Genomic DNA, 23,031 nt, shown 5'->3' on the forward strand with positions numbered 1-23,031 from the left:
TTTTCTCCTGTCAATCTTTCTGTTGCCAGTTTATTACATAGACGCGGCTACTGAATGTAGGAGGGGAGAGGAAATCCCCCAATATGCTTCTTTTAAGGTTTCCCAGTCTCAGTAACTCGCACCCACAAACCGCCCAATTGCTCAAGGCCGAAACCCGGGAGCTGTCTTAATTCCCTACTTTACCTCTCCACTAAAATCCAGTTCCTTACCTCCAGAATACATCCTGAGTCTCGTACTTTCTCATCATCTGCAACTTCTCCCCTCTAATAAACCCATGTTGCCTCTCGTCAGAATTCTGATAAGAACTATTTCAACAGTTCCCTCAAATATATGAGATTTTGGTCTCTTTTGTATTCAAAGCACTTTAGTCTTTAGTCAAAGCACTTTGTCTTTAGCTCACCTTGCCCTGTATTATATTTATGATGCAATGCCTTATTCTTCTGTACCAATTCCTGTCTCCCCTTAAATGGTGCATTCCTTGAAAGCTTTGACTATATTTATCTTTATAATCCTTTCACTTTCTGGGGCAGTGCCTTGGATCTAATAAGTGCTCACTAAATTTACTGTTGGACCTATAGTATCAACCATCTAATATCCTACTGAATGATCTGGAATGTGAAAAAAATCTAGCCTACTAGTTGATACCCAAGATATACATTTAGGTAAATTAGTAGTAACAGTGCCATGCTGAGCCATATTGGAACCTGAAGCAGAAGGAAAAGTAGATCAGTAATACTGATCCTTTCTTTATTAAACATTTTGGTTTTTTGTTCATCATGGATTCTTCTCATTAATTTTGTGTTTTTTTAAATATTGAATTAAAATATTTATCTTTATTTTTGTCACTTCACCTAGTCTCAGCCCTGCCTTTATAAAACAATAGTGTGATTTGAGCATCTAATAACAACCTAGATTTCATATTGACCTAGCCCTCACACCATCCTAATAGATACCTGTATTATTATCTCTATTTTGCAGACAAGCGAACGTAAGCACAGAGACATTAAGTGATTTGGCCAAGGTCACCAACTAGAAAGTGGTAGAAATGGAACAGAAAAGTCATTAGTAGAAATAAGTAAAGTGGAAGGGAAATATTATATGATATCACTTATATGTGGAATCTAAAGATAATACAAAGGAATCTATACACGAAAAAGGAACAGACTCACAGACACAGAAAACAAACTATGATTACCAAAGGGGAAAGAAAGGGAAGAGGGAGTTTGGGATTAACAGATATAAATTATTATACATAAAATAGATAAGCAACAAGGATTTACTGTATAGCACAGGGAATTATATTCACTATTTTGTAATAACCTATAATGGAAAAATAATCAGAAAAAAGTATATATAACTGAATCACTTTCTGTACCCCTGAAACTAACACAATATTCTAAGTCAATTATACTTCAATTTTTAAAAAGACACTTCATTAAGCAAAAAAAAAGACAAAGTTGAAAGTTGAATAATTTTTACTGACTTAACCCAACTTGGGTAGGGCAGGCCAATTTTTAAAAACCTGATTTTTAAGAACCTTGATTTTTATTAATTCAAAGCCATTCATTAATTCACTCAACAAATATTCAACTGCCATTGAGGTAGTATTAGTTGGACATGTTAGTGTCCAATCTGATTCTCCTCTTAAAAAATGATTCTCCCTTTTTTCACCACTTTAGAGTGATTTTTTCAGACAAAAGTTGGGAGTGATTGTCATTCTAACTATGTCTCAATTAACGGTTAGTTCAAGCAGGCTGCAGTACTTATTTATCATGAGCAGCAAACATTTAAACCCATCCTCTGTTCACCTGCCATGATGATCATAGCATGTGTGGAAAACACAGATTCCTGTGCCTTATTTCAACCTACTAAGTGAGAATCTCTGTCTTCCCAACAATGTTTAAAGAGCTGAGCTTGGGGTCTATAGGACCCCACAGGTTGAAACCCAGCTCACCCATTGATTAGCTATGGAGCTCTTGGCAAAGAACTTAGTCTTTATTTATTTGTTTAGCTTCAATATCTTCATAAGTTAAGTGGGAATAAAAACACCTACCACTCAAGATTTTGGTGAGGGTTAAATTAGAATGAAGATCTAATTATAATGGCATTTATAATAACAGCTTACAAATACTGAGTACTCACAAAGTGTAGAGTACCGTGCAACTGCTGTACCTACATTATCTTATTAATTTATTTTAAGCACTTATTAGAGTAATCACTACATAGTAAGTCCTCAACTGATAAGAGCTATGGCTTGAAGTAGACACTCAGAACCCTTAACAGTAGGTGGGGAGCCAGTCACAAAGACAAGATTTAAGTCCAGAGTCTGAGAATAATGGATAACTTGGAAGAAGTCATCTAGCCTGGTGGTCCCCAAAGCCAGTCCACAACATCAGAATCATCTGCGTGAGCTCATTAAAATACACTGCATCACCCTGGTCCTCAAACCTCTAACTCAGTACCTCTTGGAGGATCTGGAAGTTACTACTATTTAAAAAGTGCAAGTGATTTTGAATCAAAGCCAAGATTTAAAACAACTGATTAATTTGAGCTTCAGTTTTCTTAAGATTCATGAGGTTAGGGAGTAAGTCATTTTGTTTCCCTTCCCTTTTTTTCTAATGCCTAGGTCAGTGCTGCCATATAGAAGACACTCACAAATATTTTTGATTAGATGAACATAAATGGGTCTAGCAAATCCTGCTCTGTCTACTTCATAGTACTTTATGAGAATTGTTTGTAAAGCCTCATTTGATCATGCATCTGAAAAACAGAAGATGTTATACAAAACTATAACTCTATAGATGTAGTCATTAATTTATGTTAGTGTGCTTTTTCTCACTCTTTAATCATAAATCACTTGGTTTTGAGATATCCACCATTAATTATATCGAGCTTCTAAAATTGAATTACAGCAAGATTGCAGATCAAATAATTTTTACTTAAATAATTTTTTATTCAGAATTAAAATGCTATAGAATGGCCCAAAAGTTCACATGCATTTATGCATGTTAGTTTTCATATACAAGTTCAACTCTTCAACTCTATACAAGTTCAACAAGTTCACATCCTCATTCATCAATATTAGTTTTAGACCTGTCTTATACCACATCTGGTATCTATACCTACCACCAATTTAGTACAGTCTGTTTCAGGCAACCCTTACCACATTCTGCCACAACAGCTGAACCTTGATTTAAAACACCCAGAAGTGCTATTCTAGCTCCTTCCAGTTGCCTATCACTAAGCTATTTTGAAATGCAGACATCCTTTGGGAGAGTCTTGAAGGTCTCCAAGCTCAGGCTTATGGAAAATGAAGAGAATTAAACACAATTTCTTCAGCAGGAGGAAGAGGAATGCATTTCCCAGGTAAAGGACCCAGAAGAGGAAACTCTCTTGAGAGTCAGAAAGGAAATTATACGCTGATAATTGGGACTCAATGTACCCACAGTTTATATTCAAGTCAGACTTGAATTCTTCATTTTCCCCATGTGTTTCACGTATAGTGGCAAGTCGTCTTCAACACAGAATGGAAGGACGAGGTGAACGTCTGACCATCTTGAAATGTTTGCTTTCAGAATTCTACAGAGCTAACAGACCATCCTGAAACAAGACTTGCATAGTTTAGCCCCCCTCACTGCCAACCTATTTCACTGAAAGTTCATTTCAGTGCTGCCTCACTGGTGGGAATAAAATAAGCTTCAACAGAAAAAAAAAGGTAGAAAAAGATGGTTAAATCCATTACTAGCCCAGAACGCTATTCTGGGATGTGTGGGGACTTACATTCATGGACACAAAAATGAACATTTCAAATCTGGAACCAGCACAAACCCCAAGGAGGAAAGAAAAAGGGGAGCAGGAGTTTTCTCCTACCTTCGGTAGTTCCAGTCTCCATAGTGCCTTTCACTTGGCTGAAGCACCATAGTGTGTCCCGGGTGAACGCCCCAATTCCTGCAAGGTACACAGGGAGACACTTTGGGTTAGGTAAGGGCTCCCTGTTGTCCTTAAAAGGCCAATAAGGAAAGAAACACAGAGTGTAATCTATGCACTTCTAAAAGGAGACTTGCACACCAGGTATCATCTTGGGGAGAGGAGACCCTAGTGGGTCCTGGGAGGATGCCCGGTCTGCAAGTATGGCGTCCTGCTGCAAATCCCTGCTCTGGCTCCTCCATACGACCTTGCCAGGACCAGTCTGAGCTGGAGCAATCGGAGTTGTCCCTTCTTGGCCCCTGGCAGCATCCTGGAGCAGTGACAGCAGGCCTGCAGGGTGTGACTGCCCCTTTTCATGGGAACACTAAGGCTTGCCATTGTTTTCCTTCTGTGATGGTGGAGGGAGAAAGAGGCAGTTTGTCAGAGGGGAGAGAGGAAAAGAAAGGCAACTTAGTTATTTTTTTTTTTTAACTGGTTTCACAGCTTGCATGGCTGAACGGCCAGTAAGGGGTCAGATACTCAGAGAACTTCCATCTCTCTTGTTCCCTTCTTGACTGCTTGCCAGAGTCAGAGCTGACTGGAGAGTAGAGGAAAGCAAAAAAACACTGGCGATGCGGAGTGCGCGTTCTGGCCAACACAGGGCTGGGGAGTCAGTTCTGACAAACGTGGCCTGTTTTGTTCCATGGACATTTCTGTTTCAAATTTGAATTGGACCTTTGGTAGGGTTACATTTTCTGGCTTACTATGACTTCCAGTTTCCAAACATATACGTATCCAATACTAATGCATATACTAATATATATATATATATATATAATTTACACATTTATTAATATACATATATTCAAGTCAAAAAGGCACTTTTCAGAACATTTTTGGAGGGCAGTAGTGACAGTTTACTTCTCAACAGCATGGATGTTCCCTTCAATTCTACTAGATTTTACAATTAAGGGGAACACTGCATCGTCAAATTTTGGAAAAGACTATCCATTTAAGAATGATTATATTAGCAGAAAAAAAAGTCAAATATCAAAACCAAATTGACCTTTTGAAAACACACACAGAACTAAGCAGCCACCCTCACTGTCCACGACAGATTTTTCCCGAACTCCTGCATGGAAACACTCATTCACTCAAGCCGCTTGAGGGTAGAATTGTTCCCCATCTGCTTTTCTCACTGTTGCTGATGGCGCGTTGGATGGAAGCAGCACAGGGTCATCATTCAGAGCCTACACTTTGCAGTCAGAGGAGGTTTGTATTTAGTTTTGCTCTGACCTGACACAAGTTCCCAAACATGATGAGTCTGTGTTTTCCCTTTTTAAAAGTGGCAATAATAATGATAGTACCCATCTCTCAGAGTTGTAGACTTTGAAGGCACTGAGCATAAACAACTTAATAAAGAATATTATTATTGGCAAAGGGTCTAAAATGTTCAATAGTTTAAAAAATCAAAAGAAGAAGAACATTAGCTGAGCAAATTTCAGCTAGTTGCTATGAAGTAGGCACTGCGCTAAATACTTTAAACGAATTATCCCATTATCACACAAATCTGTGAGGAGGATACCATTAGAACCCCATTTTACAGGTGAAGAAACTGAGAGCTAGGAAGTTTTCATAACTCATCTGAGGTGATATCTAGGACGTGGAAGAGCTGGGATTTCCACCCAGCCTGTCTGAATTCCATATTCCCACTCTGCCAAAGTCAGCCTGCCCATGAAATCCCAATATTCCCAGTGTGCCAAGGTCAGCCTGTCCATCTAACAGTTAAAGCCCGTAGGCCCAGAGAGGTTGCACAGCTTGAACTAGAGTCTTGTTTGGAAGGCTGAGCTGGAATACAGTTTCAGATGTCAATTATTAAAGTACTTGTGTCTCCTCTAAGACTATACAGGGCTACAAGTTCCCAATAAAATTAGCATCTGGGAGGGAAGAAGAAAGGCATTTGCAGCATTTATTAGTGCATAGAAAGGCCACACGCATAGTCCTATTGCTGAATCTTTCTTGTACTTCTAGCTCTGGCCTTGGATTTCAGCATTAGGCATTCTTTGATAAGTTCTTACTCTTCCTTGTGAGTCATCACTGGCCCTCTCTAAACTGCCAATTCTTCTGTTGAATCTGGGACTGCATCTGTCTCTTAGGGAATACCAGCTACAGAGGAAGTACTTCCTGATTTTTGTCCTAGTGCATTTCCTATGTCAGTAGTTTTGATTCTAGGTGTAGACTCTGTACCTATTGTCACAAAACATGTGCCTAAAAATAAGCAGACATATACAACTCTGAAACACACACACACACACACACACACACACAGAGGCAGATTTAAATATGCGCCTTTTCATTTGCAGCAACATGGATGGACCTAGAGATTATCATACTAGGCAAAATAAGTTAGAAATAGAAAGACAAATACGATATGATATCATTTATATATGGAATCTAAAATATGACACAAATGAACCTATCTACAAAACAGAAACAGACTCACAGATATAGAGAACAGACTTGTGGTTGCCAGGGGGATTGGGGGAGGGAAGGATTGGGAGTTTGGGATTAGCAGATACAAGCTATTATATATAGGATAGATAAACAACAAGGTCCTACTGTGGAGCACAGGGAACTGTATTCAATATCCTGTGATAAACCATAATGGAAAAGAATAGGAAAAAGAATATATATATATATATATATATATATATAACTGAATCTGCTGTACAGCAGAAATTAACACATTATAAATCAACTATACTTCAATAAAATTTTTTAAAAATATGGGCCTTTGTATAGGTATTCATATTGCTTCAGGAAATTTTAGCTTTAGAGGGAAGCTTGCTTATTGTAAATCAACTTGTTTCACACTTGAAAAGACCAAGTCATAGAGAATTACTGATTTGCTGAGAGTCACAGAGCAAGGGATCATGCGACAAACTCAATGTCAGTGACATTTCCAACCATTACCCATAGATATGGTTGCCTAGGCCCGTGTGCTCAGTTGATTAGTATGACAGGTCAAGGTAGCCAATGTTATTGACAGTTTTCTCATCCAGGGCAGTCTTTGGACCCAGTTTCCATCTTCCACCAAGATCATTGCCAAATGATGGCATTAGCGATGTAAAGAGAGTTTGGATCATGCCATCTCTATCCTAGAAGAGCTAGACAGTGGCTGAAAACACAAATGCCTTGATCAGTTAGGATGAGAAAGGTTGGCTAGCTGTAAGATACTCAGTAGAGTTGATACATGACCTGAGTTGATACATGACCTCAGAAATGGTGGGATGGTGGGGCCTGGAGGACCCAGGCCATGTATAAAGGGGGCAACAGCTACTCAGCTCCAGCTGAAAGCTGCCATGGAGGATTTCAGTCCAGTGTTATTAGATTGGCTGGGTTTTTGTTTATTTTTCAGAAGAAGCCAGAAATCTGGATCATTACATGAAAACATAAAATTTTTAAATGTCAATCAATTCAAATTTGAATACCGTGTATGTGGCTGACCCAACATAGGGCAGACACACCACATCGGCACACTGAATGTGATATCTGTATCACCAATTTGCAAACCTCTGGCAAGAATATTTGAGCTGAATGACACCTTCGATAATATCTAGTCCAGTTCTTTCCATTTGATAGATTAGGAAGCAAGGCCCCAAGAGGGGAGACAACTCACAACACAGTAAAGTTACTTTTGTTGCAGACCTATGACTCTACGATGACAATTTTATTTCTGATACCAGATTTTCTTTTACCATCAGGCTACCTCTCATGGTCATGGGTTGGTAATATACCTGTCTGGATTTAATGAAGGTTCTTTAGGGAAGTGTATTTAATTGCTAAAGAGGATGACTGGGAGAATGAAGTTGACAAAGGTGAGAAAGGAAAATGCATTTCTCTTAAATTGCATACCTTGACCATTACCCTAAACCTTGGTACCAAATGACACGCCAGTTGCTATGGTAACATTGTCAATAAGCAACATTCTCTACTAGATCCAACAGCTAAACATCCCAGAAGATGCTCATTCCCCTCTCCTTACAGCTACAGCTCAGGAGGGTACTGAGTCCCAGTTACTGGAAGGCCAGGCAGTCAGCCCACTGATGGCACACACCTGTCTTCTTTCTAGGATCACGTAATAGCCGATTTCTGAATTTGATGAGCGCTTGGAGCCATTTGGTCTAATCGCCTCATTTAAAATCAGAGGACTGGGGTCCAGAGGGGGCAAAGCCACGCAGTGAGTTAACCGCAGAGTTGGAGCCAGATCCCACAGCTCCGACGCCCAGCACTGGCTCTTCTTCTTGCACTGCCCCAGCAGGGCCCTTCAGAGTCGAAGCCAGCATTTGTCCTGCCTTTCTGTGCCAACTCGGCTGGGGAATACAATGAACAGAGGGTGTGACATGCAGCAAATAAAGCTCCTTATTGATTGGGAGGCCACTGTAAAGAGTTGTTTTCATGGGCTTGGCATGAGCAGCCTGCTTCTTTCTGCAGAGAGAGAGACAGAGACAGAGACAAGAGAGGGAGATGATCCTTGCCCAGAGAAATTTTCCCTGAGAAGAATCTAATTTGAAATTGGCTCTGAGACAGGCTGCAGACGCGTAGTCAACTACATAGAAAGAGCCTACAATTGTGCAATTCTCTCTGAGTGTGTTGTCATGAGGAGACCGTGATGACTTAAGAAAAGCTCACAGTATGAATGGATATCTCGCTAACACACCAGCCACAACTTGGTGTAAAAATCTTTCTAACTAGGATGCCTGATCTCAAGAGGAGAGACTCTGCTGCTTCAGAGACAGTTAAAAATAAAGAAAGAGGGGCTTCCCTGGTGATGCAGTGGTTAAGAATCTGCCTGCCAATGCAGGGGACACGGGTTCAAGACCTGGTCTGGGAGGATCCCACATGCCGTGGAACAACTAAGCCCGTGCGCCACAACTGCTGAGCCCACGTGCCACAGCTACTGAAGCCCGTGCGCCTAGAGCCCATGCTCTCAACAAGAGACGCCACCACAATTGGAAGCCCACGCCCACGCAACTCTCAAAGAAGTAATAATGCTGCAATGTGCCTGACTGGAAATCTCACTCCATTTTACTAATCAAAGGAAATGGAGGTGCCTAACATCCTTGAGAAGATGGATGTAAATATCTGTGTGTTAGATATTGAGAAAATGAGAAGACAGTTACTCTTCCCCAGTGTATCCTAGCATGTCATTTGGGAATAGGATTAAAAAGTAGCATAGATCAAAGCATTTTTTGCTCAACTTCTCCCTATACACGACTATTATTTTGTAATAGTTTTTCTAATATTTATCATAAGGCCTTAATAGATGGTTACTGTAGTCCTTTCTACACTCTCTTTGAAAAAATCTTTTGGAGGTATACTTGACTTTTAATCAATTGGACATATTTAGAATACACAATTTGATAAGTTTTGACATGTTATATACCACACTTTCAAACATCACTCCAATCAATACAATAAACACAGCCAACACCCCCAGAATATTTCTTCTGCATCTTTGTAATCATTCTTTCCAGCTCTTGCTTCCTACATCTCCCTCAACCCCCCATCTCAGGTACCTCTGATTGGCTCACTGTTACTATTCATGCCTTTGTATTTTCTATAATTTTATATAAATGCTACCCTATGATGTATACTATTTTTTTCTGACTTCCTTCACTCAGCATAATTATTTTGAGATTAATCTACATCTTTGTGTGTGTTAATAGTTCATTCCTTTTTATTGCTGACTAGCATTCCCTTGTATGGATATGCTATAATTTGTTGATCCATTACCTGAGTTTGGGTTGTTTCCAATTTTTTGTCATTATAAATAAAGCTGCTAGAAACATTCATGTACAAGTATTTGCATATGCTTTTATTTCTCTTGGGTAAATACCTAGGAATGGAATAGTTGAGTATTATCGTTAAGTGTATTTTTAAAATTGTAAGAAATGTCAATCTAAAGTGACCTTTTTCTAAAATGATTGTTATCACCGACACGTCTGAGAGGTCCAGTTCTTCCACAGCCTCACCAGCCCACTGTATAGGCAGATGTTTTATTGTTAGCCATTCTACTGGGAATATAGCAGTATACTGTGTTTTAAATGTGCACTTTCCTAAGTAAGTATCATTTCTGGTGCTTTGTTGCTATCTATATGTCTTACTTTTCTTGCCTTGTTCCATTGGCTAAAACCTCCTGTAAAAATTTTAACAAAAGCAGTGCAATTAGATATGCTTGTCTTGTTCCTAAACTTAAAGGGGAAGTCTTTCAGCTTTTCACCGTTAAGTATATTAATTGGTGATTTTTCATAGATGGGTTTACCAGGTTAAGGAAGTTCCATTCTATTTCTAGTTTGCTGAGAGTTTTTATCAGGAATACTTGTTAAATTTTGTGAAATATTTTTTTCTGCATCTATTGAGGTGATCACATTTTTTCTTTTAATATTTTATTTGTCCAGTCAATTATGCTAATTAAATTTTTAATGTTAAAGTAATCTTGCATTTGGTCATGGTGTATTATCTTTCTGTATACTGTTAGATTTTAATTGCTAAAATTTTGTTTATAAATTTTGCATTTATATTCATGAGAGAAATTAGTATCAGGGACTGCTGACCTCACAGAATTCACCCCTCTTCAATTTTCTGGAAGAGTTTGTGTGTAATTGGTACTATTTCTTCCTTAAATTTGTGGAAGAATTCATCAGTAAGCCATCTGGCCTGGAAGGAGGGAGAGAGGGAGGGAGGGAGGGAGGGAGGGAGGGAGGGAGGGAGGGAGGAAGGAAGGAAGAAGAAAGAAGGAAAAGGAATCCACTAGGCTATGTGTACATTCCACATGTCTTTGCCCTCAGGCACTATCAGAAATTTTTGCCTGCTTATGTTTCCATCCAATGAAGTTCCTGGATTCCCACCATGGCATCCCATCATCCCTGTGGCCTGAAATGTGTTTATCCTCCATACCACTCCCTCAGACTATGTTTTCTGCAAAAGGCAGTGTTAACCAGAGAAACCCATTGTTCTAAGCCATGAGTTACTATTTTATCATTTATAACTAATAACATCATAAGAGATTCTTTAACAAGTTCTTACAGGATTCCTGAGAGTAGAAATTTAAGTCACCATAGAAGACCATTTCTAGACACAATGAATATTTTTTTCTCATCATATCACATCATTCAGGTGCCCGGGATCTTTACTCACATAAAACTAACTTTGAAATGACATACAAAATCAAAACAATTTTATGGTATAGTTCTGGCTTCTAACAAGATTATCGTTTCCATATCAAACCCCAGCTTCTGCAGCAGACTCTATCTCCTCAGATAGTTATTCTCTCTTTCATATTATCTCTTTACTTCATACTTATGGTAAATGATGTGTCAGAAACTCCTGGTTGCCTATGCAATATCCATCCCTTCCTTATATCTTAATAACAGATTCTTGATTTTGTTCATTGCTACACATTGTCCTGTTTGAAAAACAAACAAACAAGCACGCTTGGAATCATAGACTCCCTTGCATCTAGGGACAGCCATGTGACTCATATCTGCCTCTCCTAGGTGTATCTGGAAGCATTTTTTGTCTCATGATACAGATGCCACCTTTCCCGCATTTACCATTGCTCCCCTTTGTCCTTTCTGCAATAGTATGTGATGACAGGAGCTATTGTAGCCTTCTGGTATTCCAAAGAAAAAGGACCACAGAGACCTTGACCCTGATATATTTAAGCCACTGAACCAACACAACAATGGCCTGCCTCTGGCTTTTCAGGGCAGAAAAAAAAACCCAGCTTAATTTGTCGAAGCCACTCTTTATTCAGTTACAGCTGAATCCAATGGCCCATACACAAATGGAGAAAGAGGATGTTACTATCTCTGCATAATTACATAGTCATTTGTATTTCTTCCACAAAAAAAACAGTCATTTTTAGATATTAAGAGGTACGTCAGTTTAGAACAATACATTTTACTCATCTTCCGGCTGACGACGTTCAAACTTTAGCCAAAATGTATCAAAGCACAGATAGCACTACATTATAATTCTTTATTTACATATCTGTTTATAGACTCTGAATTCTTTAAGGGCAAGACCTATGTCTTATTTATCCTTTCACCTTTAAAACCTAAAATATCTCTTGGCACCTGTTAAGAGGTCAGGGAGTGTTTCATTGAATTAGACTAGAAGGAGAAGAAGCTCTTTAATCCCACGGTGGAAGCTGTTGCCACAGGATTAAAAACTAGTGTTCGGATACATGATAGGACGGGCAAGAAGAAGGGAGCCAGGATATAGGGCCAGCTCTTCGTCATTAAACCAGTGTCTCACTCCCTATAATACAGAGAACACTGTGTGGTTTCACAAGGACAAAAGTGCCTTCTAGCATCCTGAAAAAAAAAAAAAACTGGCAAAAAAGAAGCCCTGATAGATGCTTTAACAAATACTCCTCTATTTTCAGCCTTTTCTGCCTGTAATTACTTTTCACCAAAGACAGCAATCATATTAAAAAATAGCTCTCCTACTTGCTGCACTTAAAATGGATGGTGAATTATGAAGCACAAGTGGCAAAACGCCAAACAATGACCTGCTTATTTAATGTTATTTTCTCCTATATGGATTATTCACTCATCAATCGCCTTGGAACTGAGAGGTATGGTTTTCTCTGGCCCATGGGGTCTGAGACCACCAGGAACCAGCACCAACTCAAATTCAGTTTCTTCTCAGGCCTGTCCATGAAGGTTAGACAAGTTACTAAGGCATGAAACATCCAACTCCTGAGTCATTCACAACCGAAGTTGCCTAAGTGTGAGGTTACACTTCGGCCTGAAGGCTTGCGAGATCATCTTTGAGATGGGTATTGTTGTGATGGAAAGGACAGATAAGATGCAACTCCGTGGGAATGGGCAATTTTGACATTGTAAATTATTTGTAATTTTATATTATTGGAAGCCATCCTCTTCAAAGCCACAGGCCTATAATCCTGAGAAAGGTCACTCAGTGTGGAAACTGGAGTATTTTGAATAAAACAGGAAAGGCAGGGTTGAAAAGACCATTTGTCCTGCAAGTTGGGGGAATGGCTTTACAATGAGGAATTTTAAATGAACTTTGAATTTGCAACCATTCATTTGAACAGGCATGCCTAGACCACCTGATAAATAATACATTTGTATTGTGCTTATGAAATATGCAAATGGAGTCCAATTTGCAAATAAACGCTTTGAAGAATATTTTAAAACTTCGAGGTTACCTAATCCTAGGAGTCTCTGTATTCATATTGGTGAGGTTTTTGTCTTACTTTGTGACAGTTGCTATAAATTCAATTAAACTGTATGGCAAATTAAGTTTTGGTGGTGGTTGTTTTCTTTCTTGCTGAAGGAAGAAAATGATCAAGAGGTTAGCAAGATGGGAAGCAACCAGCACGTTTGCAAATAGGGAAATCAAACAATGTCACATCAAAATAAGAAGGAAGGAAATCCAGCCAGCTGAGCAGGTACAGCCGGATTTGTTATCCTTGTCCTTCGCCCCCTTTGTCCACATGCTTTCCTTGCTATGGAAAAAAGTAGAAGCAATTAGAATCCACAAAGTTAGAAGGTAAAAAATTCTCTGACAGCAAATGGAAACAGAACGCAGAAACTCAGAATCTGCAGGCACGAAAAATACTGCAAGGGATGGTCATTTAAAATGTGTTCCAGGATCGTAGAGCAGCCCCTGACAGCCACCCAGAGCATAGTAAGTAATCACGCCCAACATTGGCCTCTTGTAAACTGAAGGTTCAAAATTGTGGCCGATGTATATATCCACAGACATAACACCTAGTAGGAACATGCATACGGAAACGCATGAACAAGATGCTGAATTCCCCTTACAAATTAGATGTGTTCTCCAGCCCTCGAGCTTACTGTCTGCTGAGGTTTTGTTGTACGCTGGGCACCGAGAGAAGCAGGACTCAAAGAGTCCTCCCAACAGCCCCATAGGTTAAGTGATTATAAGCAAAGAAATTAAAGCACAGAGAGGTTAAGGGGCTTATCCAAGATCATATGGCTAAGAGCGGCAAAGCTGAATTGAAAGTCGGGCCTCGCTGCTCATCATATCTCCATCAGGTGCCTCTGTTGTAAAAGGCAGATGGAACTTCTGCGACCTAAATTCTTTCCGACGCGTATGAGGGAAGCTTCCTGGTTAACAGGAACCTCAAGGTACCTTTGGTAAATGGAGCATCCATTAGTAATGGTCAGTTAGTAAATTCAGATGTTTCTTAAAATTCTACACACATGCCAAGTACAATAGGTGACAGTCAAGAGTCGCATGAAAGAGGAAATGCTGTGGTTTGCTTTTGATGATCTGAATTTTCTCCCTCTCATGCTTCTTTTAGGTCACACAATTCTCCCACACGGGAAGACCTCTTTGGCTGGAGCCCAAGATGTTGGACTGAGTTTCTCCCGAAACAATCAGGTGCGGGGAGAGCCCCCAAAATGACTAGACACGTGTGGCTCACCTGCTGACCTAACCCCATTGAACTAGACTCTGGACCATCATCATTAGGGAGAGGAGTTGCCGAGGGAACTGCAGCTCTGTGGGGCATAAGCTACTCAGCCTCTTGTAGTTGTGTGCAAAAAAAGATGTGTGATTAATAAGCAATAGGAAGGACAATTACAATGGCGGGAGAGATGAAGTGAGCTGAATGTCATTGGAATTGGGCCACTTCCCCATGCTTTAGGGCTGGTGGGATGCTGTTTCTTATTACACCTAATAAATTGCTCAACAAATATTTATTGAAGGCCAACTATGTCCAAGTTTGTGGGGATATGGAAAATAAGGCTGCTGTTCTCATGAAACATACTCTAGGAGATGGGAAGATAGACAAACAATGATATAAATAGACACATGATTTATTAAGTAGTGATACGTTCTATGAAGCACAAAGAAGCTGGTTAAGGGGCTTATAAAGCTTAGTTTATATAAGAAGGTCAGATAAATCCCCTCTGACAAAGTGACATTTGAACATAGACCAAAATACATAAGTGAGCCAGGCAGCTAGGAGAGGTCATTCCAGGGAGAGGGAACAGCCTTTGCAAAATCCCTAGAGTTAGTAAGTGCTCTGTGTTCAGGGAACCCTAAGGAAACTAGTGCGGCCACAGAAGGGGTGGGAGAGGAGCAGAAGGTAACAGGGACAGAGAGGATACGTTGGCAGGCAGGTTGTGTAGGGCTTAACACTGAGGACACTGCAAGGAATTTTACCTTATACTCTAAATGAAATGAGAAGTCACTGGAGAACCTGACTGCTATACAGAAAGAAACAAGAGTAAAAACAAATAAAAAAAGAAGAATCAGGTTAGGAGGCTGATGCAATAACCAAGTAAGAAATAGACCAGAGTGGGAGCAGTATAGGTAGGTAGTCAGGAGTGTTGGATGCTGGCTATGCAAGAAAGACAGTTATGAAGGGTGATGCCAAGATGCACGTGGCCTAAGTGACTGGGAAAATCGAATCACCATGAACGGAAATGGGGAGGAGTAGGCTGGGAGGTGTTGCCTATGTTATGCTCAGATGCCCATTAGATATTAAGTAGACATTATGTACCATCATCACCTTCCTTCACTATGACTCCTTACTCTGTGCCAAGCTATCTTATTTAATAGGATGTGTAAATTGGATTGACATCCATCTTCTCCCCTGGAGTGTAGTCCCCTGAGAGCAGTGACTATGTCTAACTCTCTCCACTGTATACCTAGCACCCAGCACAGCACCTGACTTGTAGTTAGCGCTTGGTAACTAGTGAACAGGTGAATGAATAAAAATGTGAAGGGGTGATTCCTCCCAATGATTCCCTGTGGTAGGAAGTGGGGCAACTGCATCTCTGCTTCCTCAGCCTGCCTGGACCAGGTCAGAGAACAAAACTGCACCAGTGGAATGACCTGCATAGAGGCCACTGGAGCCAGCATCGTCTCTTTCCTTTTGGTTCAGGTCATACCTTTGCTTTAATTCAAGGGTATCAAATGCTGATGTTATTTTATTATTACAAAATTTAGGAGAATTCAAAGAAAATATATTTATGCCTTATATGTGGAATCTTTAAAAAAAATGATACAAATGAACTTATTTACAAAACAGAAATAGACTCACAGACATAGAAAATAAACTTATGGTGACCAAAGGGGGAAGGGGGGGGGGCGGAGGGATAAATTATGAGTTTAGGATTAACTGATACACACTACTATATATAAAATAGACAACCAACAAGGACCTACTGTATAGCACAAGGAACTATATTAAATATCTTGTAATAACCTATAACAGAAAAGAATCTAAAAAAGAATATATAACTGAATCACTTTGCTAAAACTAACATAACATTGTAAATCAACTGTATTTCAATAAAAACTTTTAAAAATATATGTATTTACACAATAAATATTGTAGATTTATTTTCTTGATCTTAAATGGCTCTATGGCTGCCTAATTTTAAGTTTCCCATCCACGTTAATTGGAAAATTTATTCTAGGATTCCTCTGTGGTCTCACCCAACCCACCAGAACATCCTACTCACACAGTTTGTACCTCCAACATCACACTCTGAAACTCTCATCCTCATATTAGTTTTACCTTCAGTCAGAGCATGTTGTAGCCTACACTTGAGCACCAGAGAGACCCTATGACACACTCCTCAAGGCACAAGCTGATCTTCGTGCTTAAAATTCCACCACTAAGAGGCATTTCTCTGCATTGACTTATCCTTTCATTAACCCTTCAATAAGATGGGTCAAGAAATGAAGTTGTTATTTTCTATTAATATTTTAACAGAGTAGAATGATCTCTATGTGACTTGCTGCACCTGGCCGGGGATGGGTCCCATAAGAGCATTTAAGACAGAAATTTGGAGAGATCTTACTATTTCTGCAATTGGCAGCTCGGTCAACATAAGATTCAGGTATTAGGCAGCAAAGAGTGTGAGTGCTGGTGTTTTAAAAAGCCTCCATCCTGCTATAGAGAGGCAAAGGCATAGGAGTAAAGCCATATCTGTGGTAGACACATTGGCCAACCATTGTCAAACTTTATCTGAGAAAAAAATGTTTCTATAGTCAAATAAGTTAGGGACATTCTGCTTATCATTTTCCTGTCCTGGATATTTACAATGCGCATTAGCAGGTTAGATGATGGGAGAAGTCTTAGGTTTTAGAAATCTGTTTAACCGTCTTTCATATAGCATTTCTACAAACATATTTAAATTTATTGCTCAACGTTTTTAGAAATAGCATTTTCAGTTTATAAAAGAGCTCATTTGCTTTACCTGGAAGTTGATTGTAAGAATGGAAGCTGCCTAACATACTGAAGAGCAGTGTCTTTTTTTTTTTTTTTTTTTTTTTTTTTTTTTGCGGTGCGCGGGCCTCTCACTGTTGCGGCCTCTCCCGTTGCAGAACACAGGCTCTGGGCGCGCAGGCTCAGCGGCCATGGCTCACAGGCCTAGCCGCTCCGCGGCATGTGGGTTCTTTCCGGACCGGGGCACGAACCCGTGTCCCCTGCATCGGCAGGCGGACTCTCAATCACTGCGCCACCAGGGAAGCCCCTGAAGAGCAGTCTTTGACTGCATTGAGGGACCCTGGTTCGAATCTTCCACTAACCTATTTACTGGCTTTGTGGCCTCAGTGAGTTACTTAACCTCTCTGTGCCTTTGTAAATTGAAAATCTAATATCTTTTTACTTCTAAGCATTTTCTTTTTTATTTATTTTTTAAAATTTTATTATAGTTGATTTACAATGTTGTATTAGTTTCAGGTGTACAGCACAGTGATTCAGTTATACATATACATGTATTCATTCTTTTTCAGATTCTTTTCCCATATGGGTTATTACAGAATATCTAAGCATATTATTTCTAGTGCATGTAAAATATCTTGATGCAGAATAAAGAGTAGCCATGCTTTTATAATCTGGGCTTATTTTTGCCCTCTCCAGAACTCTAGTTCCACCTCTGTTTAGCACCCCTGGTTTAGAGTAGCCAGGACCAGTGGCTAAGAGCAAGGGTTTTGGATTAAAATTCAGTTCAAATCCTGACTCTGCTATTTACTAGCTGTGTGGTGTTGGGTAGGTTACTCGACCTCTCTGGGCCTCAGTTTCTTTATTTGTGAAATAGAGCTGCTAGAAGGATCAAAATAATAAAGTATATTTTACACTATTTATAGAGTGCCCAGCCAAGGGCCTAGCTCAGAGTAAATGGCACAGTAAATAGCTGTTACAAGGGTTCTGGTTGTTGTTTCCTGTCTCCACACTTTTCACTTCTGGCTTGACTATGATCTCTCCTTAACCCCATCACTAAGAGCGTTCAATCCTGGTAGCTGACACTCCTGACAATGGGGTCTTCCAAATCGTACCCCATCCCCCTTCCCAAACTGTTGCTTCCTCCCTGGGGGCAACTGGTGCTTATAATTTACTTCTGGATCCCTGGCCCAGCTGCAGGGAAGGAGAACAGACAATGATTTCTCTTCCCACAGCCTCCCACGTATTAGTTTTCTCTGCATGTCTGACGTTTGACTTCTAAGTCCCCTCGGGCTGTGATTACTCAGACAAAGTGAAGTGGACAGATGGAACAATTATTTGGAAAGCTCAGCCAATGGAAAACAAAACAAAAAGACAAGCAAAGAAAACCCTACGCTCAGCCTTGCAGTTGAGGGGAAAGAGTTTATTGGTTTAAATTATTCTTATTGTCTGCTGGCATTGATTGCATTTTCCAGGTAATTGCTCAGCGCTCCCATTAGTCTGCCCACGCAGAGAAACAATACCTTCTTAGATATTGGCACTACAGGTAGCCTTCTGCAGCAGGAAGAGATGTGTTTGGGCAAATCTGGTCTATAGAGAAAATTTTTGTTAGCTGACTCCAATTAGTTCATTGACTTTCATGATAAACACGAGAGGTGTGGTAGGAGTGGGGGGAAAAGGGTCTCTGGATAGGATAAGAAAAACCACTTTAAAATAAAGTATACTTGTCATGTATTTGAAAATTTTCTGAGAAAACCCTAATTAATGTTTTATAGGTATTGAGCCCAACAGACTAGGTTCAATTCCTGGCTCTGCCGTACTCTTGTGGTGCATGTGACTTGTATATGTATATGTGTATACATATACAAGTATACTTGTATACTTGTATATGTATATGTATATGTATATGTGACATGTATAAATTCCTTAGTTTCTGAGTCTCAGTTTTCTGGTCTCCCCCGTGGAGATAATGAGAGTGCTCACTCATATAGTGATGAGGACACCAAAGAGTAATGTATATAGAGGTTATCATACTATGGGAAGTAAGACATAGAAAGACAAATATGATATGAGATCACATATGTGGAATCTAAAAAAATGATACCAATGAACTTATTTACAAGCAGAAATAGACTTACAGACATAGAAAACAAATTTATGGTGACCAAAGGCAAAAGGGCAGTGGGGGGAGGGATTAATGGGGAATTTGGGATTAACATATACACACTACTATATATAAAATAAACAAGGACCTACTGTACAGCACAGGGAACTGTACTCAATATCTTGTAATGACCTATAATTCAAAAGAATCTGAAAAAGAATATATATATATAAAATATATAATACATGTTATATATATAAAATATATATATTATATATATATATATAAAAAACAACAGAATCACTTTGCTGTATACCTGAAAGATTGTAAACCAACTACACTTCAATTTAAAAAAAAAAAAGAGCCTTGTGCCTGCCACGTAGAAAATTCCCAATAAATGGTGATTTGTTATGTTATAATACATGAATTTTTTAATGATTATTAACATATAGACATGTTTCTGGTTATAAAAGCTGGAACGCCTCGAACTCCAGATGATGGCAGCTCAGGGCCTCATGTTCTGGGGGTTTCGAGCTCTCATTTTTCTGGTTCAATCCACAGACTTCTTCAATTTCAAAATTTCTGCTGCATATTTCTGTTCACTGAGAGGTATCTCTATACCTCTAAATACCAATACAGCTACATACAGGAGACTATCACATAGCGTTTGGAGTCCATTACACACAAATACGGTGAGAATCTGGTTCAATCCCAACACAACAGGGAGTGTAGGGTGCTGGGGAGGCTACAAGCCCCAGTTAGATTTTTAAGGTGGAAATAGCTGTCTGGGCAGGAGAGCAGGGAGCCTGCATTGCCCTCTCCTGGATGCCAACCTGCCTGAGTTCGGGGGGACATAATGCATAACCCAAGGTCATGCAAACTATGCTTCAGATTTTCTGCTCTTCTAGAACAGAAATCAAAGGCAAACTTGGACGGCGCTGAGTCTAAAATGTTCTCGTCTGTGTCATGGGGTCAGCCAAAGAGGTCAATGACCTTTCCTGAACAGTAATAAAAAATATTAATAATAGCTACCACATACTGAGTACTTAATATATCAGGCACCATTCTGGATGTCTTACAGGAATTGCCTCATTTAATTGTCTTATTTAATTCCTACACCCATCCTCCAAAAGGGGAATCATTATCAAGCTGTCAGCGTTCTCCAGAGAAATAGAATCGATAGGATATATAGAGATATAGATAAGAGGAGATATATTATAGGGAGTGGCTCACATAGTTATGGAAGCCAAGAAGTCTCACAATTTGCCGTTTGCAAGGGGGAAACTCAGGAAAGTTGGTGCTGTAATTCACTCAGAAGGTCTGAGAATCAAGGGACCAAGTGGGTAAGTATCGGTATGAATCTGAAAGCCCAAAGACCAGGGGTGTTGATGTCTGAGGGTAGGAGAAGATGGATGTCTCAGTTCAAGCAGAGAAAGCAACTTGGGCCTTCCTCTGCCTTTTCTTTCTACATAGGCCCTCAGCAGACTAGATGATGCCTACCACATTGGGAAGGGTGATCTTCCTTACTCAGTCCACTGGTTCAAATGCTACTCTCTTCCAGGACCACCCTGACAGACACACTAAGAAATAATGTTCACCAGCCAACCGGGCATTCCCCTTAGTCCAGTCAAGTTGACACATAAAATTAACCATCATGTAAGCCTACTTTGCGGATGAGGAAACAGGCACAGAGAGGTTAAGAGACTTTACGAGATCACACAACTAGTAGCTGATAGTCTTCTGATTCCTAAACCAGAAGGCCTAATGGACTGCTCTGTTATCTTCTGCAAGAGTTCACTTCAATCTGCGAAAAAGCAGAAGCACCTGTTTTCCTGCAAAATACTCTGGTCTTGATGAGAGCCCCAGACGACAGCTTGAAACCTAGACTTGAATCCCAGGTCTGTCCTAAATAACAGTGACAAAGATAATTGATACTGATTCAACAGAGATAATAATAGCCACCATAATTTAGTGGACAAATACTATATGTCAGCCATGAATCTCTTGAAGCCCTTGAAAATTAACATAACAATCTCTCATAGAAACTGCAGCTCTTGTGTCTAACTCTGCATTTACCAGATGTGGGATTTTCAATAAGGCATTTAGTCTCTCTTTCTCTCTCTCCCACTAATTTTCCTCACTTTAAAAATAAAATTTGCGGGCTTCCCTGGTGGCGCAGTGGTTGAGAGTCTGCCTGCTATTGCAGGGGACACAGGTTCGTACCCCGGTCTGGGAAGATCCCACATGCCGCAGAGCGGCTGGGCCCGTGAGCCATGGCTGCTGAGCCTGCACGTCCGGAACCTGTGCTCCACAATGGGAGAGGCCACAACAGTGAGAGGCCGCATACCACAAAAAAAAAAAAAAAAAAAATTGATGTGAAAAATAATGTATGGTGAACATTTACACAGTACTCCAAAGGTGGCAGCCCCCAATAAGTATTAGTGTTACTTTTATCCCTTTGCTACAAGATGAAGAAACCAGGTCTCAGAAAAGTGGATGAACGGTCTGAGGCCACAAGGCTGGCAGAGTCTGTACTCTGGGTCAGTTTCCCTCCAAAGCCTGATGGCTCTTTCTACCTAGGCCAGTGACTCTCATACCTGGCCACACACCGCAAACAACTGGGTAACTTGTGTACAATCCAGAGTCTTTGCCCCTATCCTTGGACTTGGCTGCCACAGAGCCATGTTGGCAGCCACTGCTCCAGCTCATGCATCACCTCATTCGCCAGGACCCCTCTCTTCCCTCCCACATGAGGGAACACTTCTGTTATCAGTGACTGCAGAGGACCCTCCTATCTTAGTCCGCTTGGGCTACCATAATAAAATACCATAGACTGAGCAACTTAAGCAATAGAAATGTATACTTCATAGTTCTGGAGGCTAGAAGTCCAAGATCAAGATGCCATCATGGTTGGACTCTGGTGAGAGCCCTTTCCTGGCTTGTAGACGGCTGCCTTCTCACTGTGTCCTCACCTGGTGGGGAGAGTGTGCAAGCTCTCTGTTGTCTCTTCTTAAAAGGGCACTAATGCCATCACAAGGGCATCACCTTTATGACCTTCTCTAAACTTAATTTCCTCCCAGAGGCCCCCATCTCCAAATACATCACACTGGGGGTTAGGGCTTCAACGTAGGACATTGGGTGGTGGGGGGGAGGTAAGGGACCATAATTCAGTCTATACTATCTTCCTGATTAGTTTAAGATGTTCTCTTTCTCTATTCTATTTCATAAGCAGTAGTCTTTAAAAAAAAATTAGAAGGTACTGGCTGAGCACTTATTTGCTGGGCACTGTACCCAAAGGACTATTCATTCATTCATTCATTATTTATACTTGGTTTGCTTTCAAAAAGAAAATGATGATGCCTTCTAGAAATTTAAGACTGTCACAGGAAACACTGACAAGGACACATCAATTGGCAAGCTACAGAAAACAGGGCCATTTTCTTGGTGGCTGTTTTCATTGCCTGAGTTGTTATCATTACTCACACAATTGTCGGTACCCGCCCCTGTAGCTCTAGCTTTCATTCCTCAGTCTCTCTGCCTTCTCTGCCCTCCCAATTTTTGCTGCTGGGTACAGAGACTGAGTCATCAGTTGGCTCTGGCCTTCAGGTGCCTTAGCAGAAGCAAAAGGCAGCATCTTTGTCTTAAGTGATGAGCTGAAAAATTCACATCTCCATGTTCTTGCAATTAAAAAAATAATGATGATGACAGCAACTAATTTTCACTAATTACTTACTGTGTGCTAAGCGTGATTTCATTTAGTCCTCATAGCAGCCCTAAG

The 23,031-nt window shown here is 40.2% G+C and overlaps 1 protein-coding gene and 1 long non-coding RNA gene across 3 annotated transcripts in view; one reads left to right on the forward strand and one right to left on the reverse strand.

Annotated features, from left to right (window-relative positions):
- Positions 1-4,199, reverse strand: part of PPP2R2B (protein phosphatase 2 regulatory subunit Bbeta) — a 456,159-nt gene extending 451,960 nt beyond the window's left edge. For both annotated transcript variants that reach the window (XM_067732169.1, XM_067732167.1), the window contains exons 1-2: positions 4,069-4,199; positions 3,871-3,948 (exon numbers count right to left, since the gene is read on the reverse strand). In XM_067732169.1, coding sequence (XP_067588270.1) covers positions 3,871-3,948; positions 4,069-4,078 — 88 coding nt within the window. In that variant the 5' untranslated portion in view covers positions 4,079-4,199. The remainder of the gene's footprint in view (positions 1-3,870; positions 3,949-4,068) is intronic.
- Positions 1-14,683, forward strand: part of LOC137221843 (uncharacterized) — a 34,772-nt gene extending 20,089 nt beyond the window's left edge. Inside the window, exons 2-3 of the long non-coding RNA XR_010942168.1 lie at positions 13,276-13,390; positions 14,270-14,683. This is a non-coding gene — a long non-coding RNA (uncharacterized lncRNA). The remainder of the gene's footprint in view (positions 1-13,275; positions 13,391-14,269) is intronic.
- The last annotated feature ends 8,348 nt before the right edge of the window (positions 14,684-23,031 follow it).

This window comes from Pseudorca crassidens, chromosome 3, assembly GCF_039906515.1.
Source record: "Pseudorca crassidens isolate mPseCra1 chromosome 3, mPseCra1.hap1, whole genome shotgun sequence".
In the NCBI taxonomy this organism is placed as follows: Eukaryota; Metazoa; Chordata; class Mammalia; order Artiodactyla; family Delphinidae; genus Pseudorca; species Pseudorca crassidens.